This window comes from Apteryx rowi, unplaced genomic scaffold (assembly GCF_003343035.1).
Source record: "Apteryx rowi isolate R43461 unplaced genomic scaffold, aptRow1 scaffold_597, whole genome shotgun sequence".
NCBI classification, from domain to species: Eukaryota; Metazoa; Chordata; class Aves; order Apterygiformes; family Apterygidae; genus Apteryx; species Apteryx rowi.
Window position 1 is genome coordinate 453,880 of NW_020450868.1, and position 18,702 is coordinate 472,581.

The window sequence follows — 18,702 nt, forward strand, 5'->3', positions numbered from 1 at the left end:
GCGGCGGCGCTCGGTGAGGCCGCTGGCAGAGCCGTGAGGTGGGGCTGTCCAGCGCCGGCGACCGCGCGGGAATCACGGGGCGGCGGGAGGGTTTGGGCTAGTGACCGTACTCTAGTGATAGATGACTGCAATCTGTAAACTAGGAAACTCATCTCCCAGGCTTAATTAAGCATGTACGTGGAGCAGTAATTCTGTTTTTTCTGACTTCAAGATTCTGAAGTGATGTGGTATCCTGAAATAATGGTACCATTTAGCTCGGAAGGTGTTTCCGCCTGTCCTGCACCTCTCTGCTGCCGGGACTCCTCGTCTGTTTTTAGGGAGTTTTTTCCTCTGAAGGGGGCCTCGTTAGGGCCCGCGATATGCTCTCAAACGGCGGCTCCCCGCGCCCTCCGCCCGTCCCTGCCGCAGGAGCCGGTGCGCAGCGCCGCGGCCCGCGGTGAACAGCTGCAGGAGGCTGCAGCTTCGGATGGGGGCCGCGTTCGGCGGCCCGAAGGTAGGTCATGCACAGCAGCAAACCTCTGCTTTGCTTGAGAAGGTGTAAAGTAGTAGTTACACCCGCGTATCTTTAGAGGCTGCTCTATATTTAGGTATCTTTGTAAAGTAATTTGCTTAACTTTCTGACATTATCTCTGATATAACATACTCTTTTGAGATACTTTCCAGTTTGTAGTGTGAAAATACACTGCCAGAACATTAGCTGTTCTACACTGAAATAACTTGGGACCTAGCTACATATTTTGTCTTGGTTGTGCAATAGGCTCCACAAAGCTGGCTGTTTGTCACTGAAGTCAGTGTCTGAACGCAAAGGCTCACCTTCATTGGTTAATTTATAGAACAGGGTGATTTTCTGCTGCTTTGAGCATATATTACATTGATCAAGCATGTGTCAAAAGCAGACAGAAATTCACAAACTCTAACACTTTAAATTAGAGCATTGTCTCCTACATAATATTTGATTAAAATAATTCCATTTGGTTATCCATACTGTATGGTTATGTCTTGTGTGCAAGTCTTTAGCCTTTCTTTCTAGCTCTGTTTTAGTTTTGCACATGCACATTAGAAAGGCAGTTTTCAGCACTGACTTACAGGAGAAGTATTGTATAAAATTTCATGTTAGCTTCCCTTTTTATAAAAGAAAAAAAACATTTTGGAGACAGAATTGATAAACTTGTTTAGTGAGAAATTTCTTTGTTGAGCAAGAGGAACTCTTTTGACATTTTGACACAATAGATTTTTTCAGTAAGAAAGTAATCGTTTTCAGTCACTTACTGCTTGAACCATTCRGGTAGCAATTGACTTTGAAGTGCTACTGTACTAGATACCATACAACTAGTTCTGTTTCTGCCCTGTGGACGGGAGAGGTCTGGCCTCCCCTTCCAGAGTTGGCTTCTCGCTACAAATTCTTCTCTCCCACCTCTTCCCAAGCCTTCAAAGTTCAGTGCTGCATGGCTTCTAGGACCTTAAATTATGAGGCTGTGATGCTAAATTCATAAAAGCTCATGAAGATATAAACGTAACTTATACAGAAGACAATGTGAGTAAGCATACCAAGTGCTGCGGAGATTCAGTACATAACAGTGAAACCAAACTTTCTGTGTTCCTTGAACAGAGCATCAGCCTATAGACTGCTGTCTCAAAATTTGCAGTAGGTTATTATTAGCACCCTTGCAAAATCAATAGATGTTGTGCAGTATTTTAGAAATAAAAAAATGGCCTGTTTTCTTCTACCCTCTGTTTTTATTTTCACAGCACAGGCTGACAGTTAAATCATCAGAATTCCTGCATATGGCAAACTACAGATGGTAAGGAATTGTTTTATCATAAAGACAGTGCACAGTTTGGCAACACCATTTTGTAACATGGCTCTTTGACTGTGCCTAAGCTTCCCTGGGGGGTTGTGTACCTGAAGTGAAGTATACTGAGCTGTTTTCAGGCTGTCACCAAGTTATCCAGCAGTACAAAATTCTGTTCTGGCAACATCATCTGCAAAGTTCTCCTTTTAGTTTCCAGTTTGTATAAGCTCCTGAGCCACTGCAGAGAAAAGCATTTATTCACTTTCAGAACAAAACACGATCTTTGTGCTAACGGTTTGGAAGCAGACAGGCGGCATTTCTGCAGGAGTAAACAGCTGTATAACTGCAAATTACTCTCTGCAGTTGCCAGTAAAATACTGGAAAATTTTTGGAAAAGTTTAAATTTCAGAGTAGTGTCCCAGCTACACAGGAACTCTTTAAAGGTCAGAACTGCTCAAAGGATTTTGACAAAGTATCTCTCATGATTACTTTTTCATAAATCTGTAGGATTTTGAAGAAAAATGTGTTCCCCCTCTTCCCTCAACAACCTTTTCCTTCGGTGTGCACAAATAATTTATTGCTCTATGGTTGCTCTTGCATCAGTACTAAATTCCTGATGACTAAAAAACCTGATGTTACCAGAGGAAAAATACAGAATCAACAACATCATGAACTGAGTAAATACTCACAGTTTTGATGAGGAATGCAAGCAATCAGAAGGAAAGGCAGTTTTTAAGCAATGTGTAATACAGTCAAACATGAATAGCATTTCATGAGACAGAAAAGAAATAGATACCCCTGACTGCAGTTTTTAATTTCCAGGTTTAAAATAGAAAAGTTTGAGCTTCTCAGAGAACCTTGTATATGTATAAAGGTTTTATATGCATATGAACAAAAAAATTACCTATGCTGTTGGTCAATTTAACTGTGTTGCTGCTTCCTGTCTACCATACCTATATGGCTCCCGTTAGTACACTCTCCAAGTGCCTCATAGCCTAGTGTAGTAATCCTTACAATACCTTTTTGTTAAAAGTAAAATGATGATTTAAAAATAATAATTATTTTAAATTTCAAATACTGTCATAATTGAATGTCTGTTATCCCTATGCTGATCTTAAATTTATAAGCCATTACTTTAACTTGAATTAAAGACATTTAAAAACAGTATTTGCTGTWATATTTTAAAAAATGCATTTGATACAATTCATGACTGTTAAAGGTGAATTAGTAAATAGGTCATTTCTCCTTCATTATTTTCTGTCATAGTAAAAATCTGATCTGGCGCATGTTGAATCATCTAATACCTTAAATAAGGATGTATGCATACAGTGGTAATAAAAGGTAATGTCAGCGTAAACCAACCAAAAAAAAAACATTTCTTGGGAAAAATAGTTACAACATATAAATACAAAATAAAACATAAACTTTAAACTGTGCATTTTTTTGCATTCTGACATAATCCAGCCAGCCAGCTTACTCATTTTCTGAACTCGGTGATAAAACCGCCTAAATGATTTGCCCCCAGTCATGAATAAAAGTCAGGAGTGGAAACTCAGACCCAAGTCTTCAGATGCTTATGCAGCTGTCCTAACCAGTAGGCTGTCAGCTTCCTTCACATTTAATAAAGGTTGTATGATAGATAGTTTACTTCATGGAATAGAAAGGGCTCCTTTTCTGTTACTCTTGTATTTACGACTGTTCCCTCCAGAGTAATAAAATGGGAAAATTACTGCTAATGGCCTTGCCGTACTCAGAAGCCTGTAGATCTGCTAGGTGTACATGTGATAAACCTCTTCGAATTATGGAAAGAAGCCACTTGGTATAGAGTTTATATGCATTTTGCATGACGATTGTTTTTCATGCCAGCTGGATTGTCTTTTCAGTACTGGTATGACTCTGTGGTGAAAAAAACAGCAAAACAGTGGAGTGAAAAGCATTTGGCTGGCTGCTCCTCACTGCAGAAACTGGGTTACTAAACGTGCTTCGTAGACCGTACTAATATGTTCACCATAAAAAAGGTAAAGACACATTGAGGGGTCAAATTCTGATACCGATGCATTCAGCGTAGTTCAGCCTAACTAGCTGCAGCAGGTTTTGGAAGGCGCAGAGCGAAGGCGGACTCCTCCCGGGGCGCCACCGGGCGGGGTGGGTGACGTGTGCTGCTCCTGGGCGTGGCGGCGGGGTTCCGGGCGCGCGCGCTTGGGCTCGGTCCGCCCCTTCCGGCAGCTCGGCCTCGGCAGTTGGGGCGTTGCTGGGCGCGCTCTAGGGCCTGTCTCGAGCACGGTCTGGCCGCTTCTCCAGTCGAGGCTGAGACTAGTGTGTCCGTCTGCATGCGTCATCACTCGCGCGCCTCTCCTCGGCCTATCGGAAGCCTCTGTTAGTGGGCCACCCAATCAGAATGCTCGCTGCCAACGCCCGCCCCCAGAGGGCTGGGGAAGTTTTTCCGCGCTGCCAATCCGCGCGCTGCCAATCCGCGCGCTGCGGGGTGGGGCTTGCAGCGGGCGGGGCGGGGCGCAGGCGTGAGATTTGGTTGCTGTTGCCGCTCCTACTTCCTCTCCGCGCGCCGCCGCCATCATCATGATCCACAGCCTGTTCCTGATCAACGCCTCGGGGGACATCTTCCTGGAGAAGCACTGGAAGAGCGTCGTCAGCCGCTCCGTCTGCGACTATTTCTTCGAGGCGCAGGAGAGGGCCTCGGAGGCGGAGAACGTGCCGCCGGTGATCCCCACGCCGCACCACTACCTCCTCAGCGTCTACCGCCACAAGATCTTCTTCGTGGCCGTCATCCAGACCGAGGTGCCGCCGCTCTTCGTCATCGAGTTCCTGCACCGCGTCGTCGACACCTTCCAGGTGCGGCCGCGGGCCCCGCGGCGCTCTGGCTGACGGGCGGGTGCGTTGAGGCGGTTCTGGAAAGGGAAAARCCCCAGGTGGCTGCAGTGTTGGGGGGTCTTTTGCAAAGGAGAACAGGTGAAAGGGGAGCCTTTCGCATTACTGGCATTTAGTTTCCTCTTTTTTCCATTGCTTATAACTCTGATCCTCCACGTGAGAGGATCTAGAGTGGGTCCTGAGGGAACGATGGATGCAGGATCAGCTTGTGCTCACAGCAGCTTTCAGCAACCAAGACTTAGGTTTGTTTCTCAGCCTTGTCTCTCCAGCACTTGTGAACTAAGACCAAGACCAAGCTAGACTTGTTTTCTCCAGGAGTGCAGGATTCATAGCCATGTGCTTTAGTCAGTTAGTGACAATTTATCTTGCAAGCATAACTCTTTTCCTAGAGAAGTGAGTCACAAGAGTTGCCTCAGAGCAACCACATTCCCCTCTATGTCATCTTGACACGATTGCAGGTCAGTTTGGGGAAGCAGTGAAGACGTCTGTTTTCTTTCTGCTGTTGGCATGGTTGTGTAGTCTGGATGCAAAGTGTCTTGTGACCAACAGCCTGCCAGAATATAGGAAATGTGGGGCTTTGGTCAAACGAGTATCGTGTGAGCTTTGCTTCCATGTGCTAGTCAGGCACATGAATGTAGGTTCTGAGTTATGTGCATGAAATGCATCACCATACACAAGTCAGAGTAACGGCTGAAGGAAATATGCTTTTTGTATTAATACTGCTGCTTAATCAGTTGCAATTGAACCACTTCTTAAGTGCTAATTTTAAAAAGTCTCTTCTCTGTAAGAGAGAGTCCCTTTTTATAGAGAGAAAATAGGAGCATGTCATGATGAACTAATTTGCCAGCTTGCTGGGGCAGTGGTGGAAATATGCTTAGAACAGTGTACATCTGTTGGAGTGCTCAGTCTGTCCAATGGGCTTCCATAGATACATGGAGTTTGTGTTGTTTCACCTCCTCTGAAAGGAGGCTTGGTTTATTCCTGTGTAGCAGRACACTGAACTAAATGATCAGTAAGACTCTCTTATCTTCAGCTTCTAGAAGTTGCTGAGTAATTGTTTCTTTTGCACAGGATTATTTTGGTGTCTGTTCAGAGGTGATGATCAAGGACAATGTTGTGGTGGTTTATGAGGTGCTGGAGGAAATGCTGGACAATGGCTTTCCATTGGCAACGGAATCTAATATTCTCAAGGAGCTGATAAAACCTCCCACTATCCTGCGAACAGTTGTCAACACTATCACAGGTACAGGGAAACAAAAAGCAGATAAGCTGGGACAGTATTCCTGCAGAAGTAAATCTGGGTACGGGTTAAGAAGAGAATTTGTGTTGCCCGATAGCCTCTGAACTCCAATACACCTATATCTTGGGAGGTCTGTGACAGTGCTTTGCTCTTAGACTTGTCTCAGTTCCAGTACCATTTGCATTTTTTTTTTTAACAAAAAAGACAGAGTACACAGACTACATATTTATTTATAGCCACAATGCGACTTCCTGGATGAGTGGGATTCTGTTTTTGTTTTGTGTTTGTTTTGTTTAAGTAACTCTATCCTGTGCTTCACTGGGGTGTGTTCTGAAGTCAGATGTAGGAGAGATGGAAATTGTAGAATATAGACAATGAGTCTGGAAGAGTAACTGCTCTTCTGCAAAGGAGATTCTCAGGAATTAATTACAGCTTAGTTAAATGAGGCCAGGGACAACTTCTGGCGGATTGGCTGACACTTGTGGGTTTTCTGATCACCTTTCCTTTTCCAGGAAGCACAAATGTGGGTGACCAGCTCCCCACTGGACAGCTATCAGTGGTGCCTTGGAGACGTACTGGTGTGAAATATACCAACAATGAAGCATATTTTGATGTGATTGAAGAGATAGATGCAATCATTGACAAATCAGGTATGGAAATTGCCTCTGGCTAAGACTAGAGTAGCATGTCCTGATAGTGCTTGAAAAGAGAAGGTTTGCCAAAGAGTTGCTCTCTCCTCAAATGTGGGAAGTTCTATTCCTGTTCTTACTCTGGAGTCTTACCAACCTGTAGGTGCTGTTTAATCAAATGTGTTAGTGAAGCATCAAGCAATTGACTTTGTCCTTTACCTTTGACCATCCATGAGATCTTGTATGCAATTCTATATTGGAATATAGAAGGTGAGTGGAAATTGTGCCTGCTGGGGCTATTCTCTTAGTTTCAGTGCTTCCTAGTCTTGTTATAGTTAAGAGCCATGGTCATTGGTAATCAAAATGGATGTTGCTGATGACAATGGTTATTTGTATGCATCTTCTCTACAAGTGATTGGGAGTGAAAAATATATTGAGCAGCCAACATAATGAGCCATGATATTTCATAAAGGTGTTAGATTCCCTCCCTCCCCCTTGGTATCTCTTTCATGCCGTGATGAGTTTGGTTCAGGTTCATATAACCTCCTTTGTTTATTTTTGCAGGTTCCACAATTACTGCTGAAATCCAAGGGGTGATTGATGCTTGTGTCAAGCTGACTGGGATGCCAGACCTTACCCTCTCCTTTATGGTAAAGCTCAAGGAAGGGGCGTTATATGCTGTGTCTTTACTCAGATATCTTTAACAGCTTTTCCCAGTCCTGCTACTAGGATCTTCGTCTCACTGGGATACATTCCAGTAGATCAGAACCTGGATATACCAAAGGAAGAAAGAACTGACAATGGAGGCTCATAGTGAACTTGAACAACTTCGAGCCCAAGGGTTTTATTATGGGATGCTTTGTTAAAAGTACTGTTTATGTGTTGTGATAAATTTCTGATATAAAGTGATGCTTTATGCAGATGTGCTAGAGGACCATCTTTTCATGAGTATTCATCAATGTGATTATTTGACATGACTAAATTTGTTAAAATATGATAGAGTATTTTGAGTACAGCTATTGCACAGATGTGACGGCATCAAATAGCTTAACATATCTGAATGTGGGCATCTTCAACTAGATAGAGGGTATTGAATGGTATGCAATTCATGGATGGAAGGCTGAGGAGAAGAGATTATTGTAAGTAATACTGCTTTGTTCAACTTTGACTTTCTCTTATTTCAGAACCCCCGATTGTTGGATGATGTCAGTTTTCATCCATGTGTGCGTTTTAAGCGCTGGGAATCAGAGCGAATACTTTCCTTCATTCCACCTGATGGAAATTTTCGCTTGCTCTCCTACCATGTCAGTGCTCAGAAGTAAGTGGTGAATTTAGTGCTGCAAATTCTATAATTTTGATCTTGGCTGGGAAAAGAAGGAATTGCTAGTAAAAGTTAGGTGGCTTGCTTTGCCAAGTGAAGTAGAAGTGCATGATAACTTTCACTTTTTCTTTTTAAAAATGTGTTTTCTCTTCTTGTTTGGAGCAGTGATTCTGTAATTTTTCCCATCAATTTGAAGACCAATAGCAGATGAACAAATTAAGGCAGGGATGAATTAGGCAGTAGGGAGTTACCAACCTGCTGATTTTTCTGTGCTTACAAATTTTTTTAATGGTAAAACAAGGTAATTCTGTAATCCAGTTATTTTTTGATGTCTCTCTTAATAGAACTATAACTTTTTGCCAATTGGTTGCACTTTTTTCTGGAAGCAGGCTACCCAGTAGTGGTTTGGGTTGTAGATGCTAAAGCATTTTGTTAGACTTTGTCAGGTGTATCTCAAGTAGGTGAAAAGGAGTCAAAAAAAAATTATATATATCTCCAATTGTAAGCAAACACATGTCCTGTCTGGAGCTACTTACCAGTTTGGTTGTGACATGCAAGAAGATTCCCCATCTTTTGCTCAAGTCTCCTACTCTACTACAAGTCCTTAGCCTTCCTGTGATGGGAAGTAGAAAATTAAGATATGGAAACCATGCTAAAAAGGTGTATTTAACACTTGAGATCAGGATTCTGACTCTGTTCTGTGATTCAGCAAATAAAACCTGCATAGGTTACCTTTCTCCTTTTAGGGAGACTGTTGTGCACAATTTTCAGTGTGGAACGTGGCAAGGACTGCATCAGGAAAAGTGAAGATGAAAGGAGAGATTGACAAGGACTGTCTGTTCTTGTCTTTTATTCTAGTCTTGTGGCAATTCCTGTCTATGTTAAACACAACATCAGCTTCCGTGATGGCAGCTCATTGGGACGCTTTGAGATCACTGTGGGGCCAAAGCAGACTATGGGGAAGACGATAGAGGGAGTGATGGTTGCTAGCCAGATGCCAAAAGGTGTCTTAAACATGAGCCTCACACCGTCACAAGGAACACATATCTTTGATCCAGTTACAAAGGTGAGAGGAAAGAGGGAAATGAGGTGGGTTTTTTTGGTTGGTTGGTTGGTGTTGTTTTTTTGGTTTTTTTTTTGTTGTTTTTTTTTGTTTTTTTTTTTTTACACCTTTTCAGCAATATGAGGTTGAGCTGTTCATGCTTACCTGCTTTCTCTGAACTTTGAGCCTTTGAAGGCAATATCTTTTCTTGGGGTCAGAACTTCATATACCTCTAGATTCAGGAGACTTGCATGCTAGAAGTTGTCTCAAGCCCAACAGCCTATAGCTCAGTGTCCAAGTGGATTGTAGGTGTGGTTGCTTGGAGAGCACAGAAATTACAAGGACTGCTGTTGCATGATGCAGCATTCATCTGGGGGATGCTTTACAGATTTCTGCACATCTAGTTCTGATGCCTAGTATTGCATGTTAAATTTTGTTCTTTGCAAGCAGTGAAGATTTGGGTTTGTTAGTGGGTTTTAGTTTGTTTTTTCTCCCTGAGTTCACTTTTTGGGTGTTTTTTTGTTGTTGTTGTCTTCTGTTTTTTTGTTTTGTTTTTAACTGCAAACTTAAATCAGATGGTGTAGAGCCTCGTAGTAGAGCCTCAAGCTACACAGCTTCAGCCCCTTGGAAAGCAGGAGGTTCTGCATTATTTATACCACTGTTATCCATAGGAAATGGAGCCTGTAGCCAAGTAGTGGGAATGTTCTTCATGATAGGTTTTGGGGGAGTCTCACAGAAAGAGAGAGGGAGAACAAAGGAGTCTGAGACAGCTGCTCCTTAAGCCTGTACTSTGTCTGAAGCAGAGGACCCCAGACTTGACTGAGAGAAGGAAAGGGTGCTGTGTATCCAATATGGAGGGGAAGATGCTGAGACAAAGACTTTTTGCTTAGAGAAATGTTAAAAGCTGTTATTGGAAGGTCACTTCTTTCTAGAGGGTGTTACTATGTTTCTGTGTTTCACTGCTGCGTTTTCTGTTCCATGAAGTTGCTCTCATGGGATGTTGGGAAAATAAACCCCCAGAAGCTGCCAAGCTTGAAAGGGACCATGAGCCTGCAAGCTGGGGCATCCAAACCTGATGAGAACCCCACAATTAACTTGCAGTTTAAAATTCAGCAACTGGCTATATCTGGTAAGTGATTGTTAGGTGAAGAAGGTGAATGTTTTGTGTTGTGTCCATGTGCTGATTGACCAGGTAGCTGACAWAGCTCTGCATGCCCTCTGAAGTACATTCTATCTGAAACGTGTTCATCAAATGAAAGAACCATATACAGATTTGTTGTTCTCTCTGTTGCTTTGTAAAACAGCCTACCCATTCCCTCTTGGATTTCTTGCTTACAGCCCTATAAAGAATTTTTAGGGTAGGGGTGTGTTTGTAAAGAATGCTACTGACAACTTGCATTTGCCAGCTTTCCTCTATTCTATTTCCTGCTTGCTAAAACTTCCCCTATGCCTTTTGCGCCTTTAGTATGGTTTTCTCCTCCTTTATTCTGAAGGCCTATTAGCTTTGTCTGTGGCAGCACTCAGTCTCACACTGTCTTTGTTTGCCTTTAGGACTGAAGGTGAATCGCTTGGACATGTATGGGGAGAAGTACAAGCCCTTCAAGGGGATAAAATACATGACTAAGGCTGGCAAGTTCCAAGTCCGAACCTAGAGGAGCCTGATAGTGAGGAAGAACACTTTCCTGTTTCTCCTATCCCTAGCTGTTGGATGCAGCCTCTCCCCACCATCACGCATTTAGGGTTGCCCCCTTACCTGTACTAGCATCTGCTGGAGAGCCAGTGCTTGGGGTGCTGGGGAGCAGGGAAGAGTAGGGCTGACCTGAAACCTTCTCATCCCTAACTGCATCCGAAGTACTCAGAGCAAAGGCAGATGGGAGAGGTATTCAGGTTCCTTGGGATTAGTGAGTCAGATATGTAAGCCTGTATCACCTTCACCTTGCTGTCTTAAAGGAAATTCTAGGGATTTATTCTGCTTATATCTCCTGTTCCCTTTGTTTTGGTTGGCTTTTATCCCATTGTAGATGACACACAGTTGAATTTCCATAAAGCTCAACTCCAGTGTGATGGTGTGGCATCTGCTCCTCTCCCTCACTGGGTGTTTGGAGAGCTATAGTTATTGCAGGTAGAGAGGTCAGCTGGCTGTTCTGCCTCGAAGAGCCTGAAGAAGTGGAAAGGTAGATTGTCCTACACAGAATGGGAAGTTAAGTCTGAGTTTGTATGTGGTGCCATGGAGGAAGGAAGGGAAGAATGAATGTCTGGAAATTTCAGAAGCCCTCTTTGTCATTAAATAACTTGAATTAAGTGTCTCTGGGGACAGACTGGAAACTCATCAAAACCTTAGTATGGTATGCTATGAAGAGCCAGCAGAAGCACAAATTTTCTTGTAACTGCTGGGTGATGATCTCTGAATGCAACTCTGCCTCTCTTATTTTTTGCTTGTTATTTGGAGGTAGGGTTTCTCGTAGCTTCTTTGGGGGGGTCGGGGAAGAGCCAGAGGCTGTATAAGAACATGTGTGGAATCATAGCACTCTGATGGAAACTGAAGCTGAGGCAGCTGAATGAGGTAGATGATCACAATCCTAGTAACTTGTCAGAACCTCTTTTTGCCTCTGCCTTCCTATTAGGAATGAAGGTGATACTGCTGTTCTTCTGCTCACTGATGTCTTTATATGAGATAATTGTGTCCTGGTACCTATGTGGTGTTTTTGGCTGTCCTACCTCATTCCAGTTCCTATCTCAATCAGCTGCTGTGCAGGTGAATTTTAGCTTGCATTGGATTTTTCTCTGGGGCCAGCTCTTCTGTAGGAGATGCTGCTGCATCTGCCCATCTCTGTCTGTGCTACATCTCTCTGTACAGCATAAACATGAAATGAAAGGCATATGTGCTGTTCCATATTGTCTGTAATGTGCTTTTTGGCCACTAGATGCCGATGTATTTATTTCTGTGGTAGCCGAACCTGTCCATAAACTGCTGTGCATGGGACTGCAGCATCTGTGAGGTGGCTGTGGAGTCCAGCATGTGCAGTCTGTGCTTGTGAACAGAACAACATGAAGGATAGTACCTATTCTGGTTTGGGCGTGATGGATATTTGCAGCGGGTGAGTTGCATCTCATTTCTGTAATTGCAGGTTCCAGTGCAACTGATGAATGCCACTGCAGGTGGCCGTAGTGCTGAGCATGTTCAGTGCAAATATAACCTTTGACCAGGGCATCAATAAAATTCATTTTTACCTGTCATCTGTGTCATTTCAGTGATTTGTGTGGGGTTTGCAAGATGCACAGTTGGTATTCAAGGATAAAGGTAAAACATGCCAACTGAACTTTGAATAGTGGGTGCCTTAGGGAGATGAACATGGTTATACAATTTCAATTGTAAGTTTGGGGATAATTTCCTGTCTGGAAAAACTAAAATTGTTTTCTTGGAATAATTTTTAATGATCCCAAAAGCAATTCTGAACTCTCCCTAGAACTTCTGTGAAACTGTCTTTAGAAACGTAGATGAACCACTCTTGTTTGTTAGGTAGGGTTTTTAGTAGCAGGCTAAGGGCTGTGCTTTAATTATGAAGACAGAGAAACACCTCCTTACCTTCCAGCTCCTCAGGTACTGATATTGTCCTTTGGCTCTGTAGCTTTGCTTTTTTTTTTTTTTTTTTTTTTTAAATAACTTTTTCCTGCAGAGGTGATTCACATTACTCAAAATTTTGAAGGGCTTTTTATGTGCATAAGGATGTCTGGCCCTTATGATAAGCTTTCTAAATCTCAATCTGAAATGGCTGCAAATTCCCACAGAATGAAAGATGAAGCAGAACAGAAGGGAAGAGTAGGGGGCAATTTCAGTGAGATAACTTGGTGGAACTTGATTTAAGGATTTTTTGGAGGGAGATGTGAGGTACAGCTGGGTACTTCAGTTGCAATAAATGCAGGTGTCGACATGTAGGTTCTGAAAGAGTTTGGATGTGGCCTTATCAGCTATCTGCAAAGTGAGAAGAGAGCTGATAGGTGAGGCTGGCAAAAGGCAGTCATCACTGCTGTAGACCTGGTCTCAAAATGGTGTCTCTGTGCTGTGCTGGAAAAGGACAAATAGGGAAAAAACAGGATGAGAAGAGGAAAAGCTGATGTGGTAGAGATAGAAACAGACTTGAGGATTTTCATTAGTTGGGGGGGGGAAGGGTGTAGTGAATAAACAAGCCAGATAAACGGGTACTGCTTTCAAGATTAGTCAAATATGCTAGAGCTAGATGCCAGCAACTTTTAAGAAGTGAAACGCAAGAAGTTAAAGTAACTCTGAAGAGCATGAATTCTAGTTATTGAACCGGGATTTGGTAAATCTCCCGGTTTAGGAATCTATTATAAAACAGGGGATAAGGAGGTGTTTGGAAAAATTTGGAGTGGATTCTGGCCCATACTTAAGTCAGTCATGGAGAAGATGTCACAGCAGACAGACCAGGATACAGACTGTGCAGAGATGGCAGCTAAGGCTTGTATAACTCCATTTGCTGTAACCCTGGATATTTCATGTCAGGGTATTTTCAAATCAGTAATTTATAGAACAAGGAACTAGTAATGGCTGTGATGCAAAACATTTATTTTGAGCCCCATGTTCTCTGTAATAACATTTCTATAAAATATATTTTTCTAAAAGAGCATGTAGCAGGTGTGGTTCAGTTACATTTTACTGCTGACCATTAGATAGCATCTAGCTCAAATAACTTTTTTTTAATGGACTGTCTGAATTTTGGAACAAAAGTTGCATTCGTGAGGGCATCTATCTGTTACTTTTTGAAACAGTCTTGGGTGTTTTACAGGGTGCAATTATTTGACAGGCTTGTGAATGCCAGGATAGTGAGGTACAGCAATGCGTGGAAATGGGTTTAGGGGAGAGGAATGGAAATTTAAGCTGTCATTTTCTTAAGATTAATACTTAAAAGCAATTAAAAAAGCTATACCTTGTATATAAATGTCTTCTTCCCCTTTCTCCTGGCTGGACTACAGGACTCATTGCTGAAGCTTAGGCGACTTATACCAAGGTTTGTTTGAGGACATTGTGGATGACCTCTGAGGCCCATTTACAAGCTGGTAGATAGAAAGACATAGACCACTTCCTAGAAGATTTAAAGTTGATATTTACAGTAACCATTTGAGGAAGCGATGAGAAGCCTTGCCAAATCCCTTTCACATATTTATTGTATAAGCTTCTCTGTTTGATTAAAGACTATGCTAGTAGATCATTGGAGAGCTTCTTAAAACTGTGAGAGTAAACACTTATGTATCGAGTTTCACAAATAGACCAGCTTTCCAACTAAGATGGGTGATTGATACTGAAGCTAAATTCCTTTTGTAGCCTTAGTGTCAGCTTTTCCCTTTGCAAAATGGTAGTCACACCTGCTTTTTCTTACTTTATAAAATAATTGGACAAGAGAGAATCTTTTAAGAGGCCTAACTCTTAGTGGGTTTCTAAACACCACTTAGCATTGCATGGCAATTGCAATGGAAGTAAGCATTGTTTGTTCAATATTAATTATTGAGATTCTGGTTAATGGTGTCTTGGTTATGCCTGTCCTGTTTCCTGTTAAAGGATAAATCCAGCTGTGTATAATTTGACTTGATCTTTAGTTGTGCATGTAAATCTACGATTTATTGGATTTAATGCTGTCATTACGCTGGCCCTTTGTTCTGCTCTGTTCTGCTCTGCTGCACTAAAGAGCCTTTGCTTTATCATATCACATGATAATACATGGAAATGTAATAGTCAAAACTGTGTTGACTTTTCGCAGATAGAGCCACTATTATGAGTTTTTCCTATTCCATATTTATTTAAATATTTAGTTCCTGTCAGGAGGAAAAGCAACTGGAAGAATAAAATATCCTAACAGGCATGCTAGCCCATATTTGCTGAGAGAGCTTAAGCTCAGACTCCGTTAATGAATCAGTTCCAAACCGAAAAAGCAAGTGGTGTATTGATATGGAAATTGCCAGCCCAGGCATACGGCTTTGCTATTCCTATTGGAGTCAAGCTGAAACCACCCTAAATAACCAAAGTAGAATGGCATAAGAACAAGCCTAATCCAGATTGGAATGTCTTCCAAATTTACAGCCAAATAAGAAATAGCACTTTTATTAACAAATCCATTGCTGTATTAGGAAAATTACAGATCTAAAGTTAGTGGGTGAATGTAGATTTTGATGTTTTGGTGGACAAGTTTAGACCTGTCAGTTGTTCTTGCGGTGGTAGAAACTTTACTATTAAACAAGAAGAAAAATAAAACCCAACAACAAAACAAGCACAGAAAGCTTAAAATATCTGCATAGTATAAAATCATCTTTCAGAACTGTGTAGATAAATAGATAAAAACTTTTTTCTACAAAAGCGGCCTTGCAGTATGTCTGTGAAACGGACATCAGACAAATGTGTTCTTTTTGCTCTGTGAGACCCAAAGATAAACAGCCCAAGCTAGAACAAGCCCAGACAAAATGAAGGCTCAAACTTGGGACGCTTTTGAAGGGTTCTCCTCACTGCAGATAGCTGTGTTTTGGGTGAGAAAATACATGTCTTCCCATTGCATATTTCTTAATGTGTTCATGTTGTTGTTGCATATGAGACAGTTTTTAGCCCCTTGTCCAAAGGGAGAAAGTTCTCTGTCCCCTGCCTTAAGTGCTAGAAAAAAATAGCCTTTCTGCCCAAGGAGATGAGGGGGTGGGAAAGGGTTTTGTGGGAATGAATTTAAATAATAACCAATTCTCTTTGTGAAATATGTCCATTTCTGCCCTAGGGCCATGTTCTGGAAGACCTATGCCTGTGCGTTTCTGAACGCGCTTCACAGCGTTCAAGTTTTGCCTCTTCTGCTCTAGAGAGGGAGAAAAAGTTTCAAGAAACTAAATGTGTCCACTTTTGCCTTCAGTTCACCCACATTCCCAAAACAACATAGCTGCTCACTGGATGCATGGCATTCTCTCTTGGTTTATTCTCTCAGGCCAAAATTTATTTTTAATTGTACCATGTGGTTTGATGACAGGAAAAAGCTTGTGAGGTAAGGGGGATAGGACAGGATGGGAGACTTAGATTCTGCTAACTGGTAATGAGGAAAGGCAAGTAATTTGAGCGTGCACCCTGCACACACATTACGGCGTGCCTGCCTTTTTTACTGAAAGTCATAAGTATCTGGACAAACAGGAGGCCCTGTCAGCAACCTTAGAACTCCCTGAAAGAATCTGAGGGCATAGTCATGAGACTTTRGAGAGTTTGTTTTTCTTCCTCAGGGTTTCATGTTGTCCTGAATCCAGTCGAGGTAACGATTCACATTTGTATAAACGCCAGGTATGTCTTTGCGGCCACAGCCTATTCCCCAGCTGATGATCCCGATTAGATACATGCGATCATCCTTCATACAGACCAGAGGCCCTCCAGAGTCACCCTACAGAGAAGCAGCAGGTTAGTAAGAATCTCTGTTGTTTCCTTTTCTCACTGGCTCTAATGGTGCTCTAGATATCTCTACAGTGTCTAGATAAATACCTTATGTGGTATGCTCATGCATCAAGAGACACCATGTTTCCAGTGCTGTTGATAACAGCACTTTTGCATTCCAGACAGAATCTATCAGTGTTCCCCTCCAATATCAGGGGAGAGAACCAAAACAATCAATTTCTAGCTTTGCCTGGTGCTCACTTATGAAATGTAGATGAGGCATTGTTGTTAGGAGCAAAAAGACGAATATTCTTGTTTAAACTCTAAAGGTCCAGAATGCTTTATACTGCTGTAAGTAATAGGAAAGTATGGTTATTAAAGAGCTGTTGAAACTGAAAAAATGTGGATCTTTGTTTTAGGTATTACAAGAGAATGTGTGCCCTTCTGTTTCTCATGTCACAGATTGTTCAGTTCTTTGCTTTTCAATACGGCAGCACCCCCTTCCTCTTATAGAATCTCCTGCTGTCTGTTTGATATGCTCACTAAGAGAAAATATTAGGAAGCCCTCACGAGGTGGAGTTTCCTACTCAGTTCTGTGGTATTTCCTATATTTGAGATTTTCAGTCTGTATTGTCCTGGTTTGTTTTGGTTAAGTGTGGCCTGTTTTCCCAGCTATGAGGGGTGGAGAGAGGGAAAAAAAATTCAAAGAGAAGCCATTGATGCTGTTCTGCTGAACAAAAGTCTACTAGAACTTGCACGTAGCCTGATGCAGGGCTTTTTGCTTGATTAGCTTGGACTGTCAAGGCTAGAATTAGCAAGAAAAGAGAAACAGAATTGGGTTTACCTTGCAGGCATCATCAAGGTGTCTTGTGTCTCCTGCACATAACATATTGTCTGTAACTGTCCGGTTGTCTAGATGCTGTGTTGTACACCTACTGGCTGGAAACAATCTGACATGGCCTTCCTTCAAATGGTCTGAATAAAAGGGAGAAACTGGAAGGGAAATTTAATATACGCATATTTGAATTTTGCAGTTCAGTTTCTGTTTTTCTGTTGATGGTTTAGGGGAGAGGACACACAAGTAGCTGGGTGGGGATTGGGGCAGGGCAGGGGGAAAGCAACTCATATTTCCTTTCTAAAGGGTCTTTTTAATCCTTGGGGGTTCTGCTTTGTTAGTTGAGAACAACTTGAAATATAGTTGAAAGAGAGCATTGCTTCTTTAAATTAGCTACACTGTCCAAACTGCACAAGCTTAAATGTTTCAGAGGCTTTTGCAGGCTGCGAATTACAGAATAGTGGGTTTCTTGGATGGACAACACTTCTTTGCACAGTTCAAGCAATCTAAATAAAGTCACGGGAAATGCCTCTGAAAATCACAAACTCTATGAAAAGGGATCCCACCTTTAGTATTAGACTTGCTCTAACAAAAACAGATATTCTGTGTATACCAAAGTCTCGTTGTACACAATACTGTGTAACTGGACAGGAATGCAATCTTGTGCTATGTTGGAATGGAATGTTTTTTTGGGGGTGGGGGGAGTTTGGCTTTATTTTCCTGCGCAGCTGCACAAAGTTGAAAGTTGGCAGGATTGTTGTTTTTCTCTCTACTTTTGAATTATAATTGCAGCATCCTTCCCCTCTCAAATAGTTTATCATGCATTCACTGTAAGCAATGCTGAGGATTAGCCACTTTCAACACTTTAAAAACAATTTATGCTACATTTAATGTTAATCTTCAAGTCTGTTCCAAAAACCTGAAAGGTGTTCAAATCATGATTAGGTCTGTGTTTTCTGATGGATGCTTCACAATCAAAGTCCTTGCCTCCAAGAGTTTACAATTTAAAGAGAATAAAAAGAAATAAGCAGAATGTAACAGTGCTTTCTTCTTTATATAGGTCAGCCTGTGTGTACTTTCAAATGGATTTTGTTCCTATTTGTTTCTTGATTTTGTTTTTTTTTTAATTAGCTCATTTAAAAAAGTTAGTTGGCCTCTTCATATATAATTGGGATTGTTACTTCTTTAGCTTTTCTTTGCCAATTGCTGCACAGCTTATGTATCTTTTAGAATAATGCAACAATCTGCAATTGTATAGTGTAGTAAATCTTGACAGAAATGGATTTCCATCAGAATGACAAAACCTAAACATAGTACAGCAAAAGTGTGCCTCTTCCTTAGCCATTATGCCATCTGCAATCTTTCCACTATTGGAGAGTGTCAAGGAAGACTCTGCTAGCCCATGCAGCTGACAGACCTCAGATGGGTGAAATAACTTACAGCAAAAATTGCTTTTGTGTATGTTCCACTTGCACATACCTTTTGCAGTGCTGATTAAGGCCCATACAATAGTTAAAGGGTCACACATTTGGCAATGCTAGAGGCATGAATTAC

At 41.8% G+C, this 18,702-nt stretch overlaps 2 protein-coding genes across 2 annotated transcripts in view; one reads left to right on the forward strand and one right to left on the reverse strand.

The window, feature by feature from the left end:
• The first annotated feature begins 4,290 nt into the window (after positions 1–4,290).
• Positions 4,291–12,148, forward strand: AP3M2 (adaptor related protein complex 3 subunit mu 2). The gene is made up of 8 exons (XM_026082897.1): positions 4,291–4,643; positions 5,751–5,922; positions 6,432–6,569; positions 7,113–7,198; positions 7,733–7,866; positions 8,728–8,935; positions 9,896–10,040; positions 10,463–12,148. The coding sequence occupies exons 1-8, from the start codon at positions 4,371–4,373 to the stop codon at positions 10,561–10,563; spliced, it is 1,257 nt and encodes a 418-aa protein (XP_025938682.1). The 5' UTR covers positions 4,291–4,370; the 3' UTR covers positions 10,564–12,148.
• Positions 12,149–14,975: 2,827 nt separating this feature from the next.
• The window catches only part of PLAT (plasminogen activator, tissue type), a 16,011-nt gene continuing 12,284 nt past the window's right edge, over positions 14,976–18,702 (reverse strand). Inside the window, exons 13-14 of the mRNA XM_026082896.1 lie at positions 17,158–17,306; positions 14,976–16,323 (exon numbers count right to left, since the gene is read on the reverse strand). Coding sequence (XP_025938681.1) covers positions 16,165–16,323; positions 17,158–17,306 — 308 coding nt within the window. The 3' untranslated portion in view covers positions 14,976–16,164. The remainder of the gene's footprint in view (positions 16,324–17,157; positions 17,307–18,702) is intronic.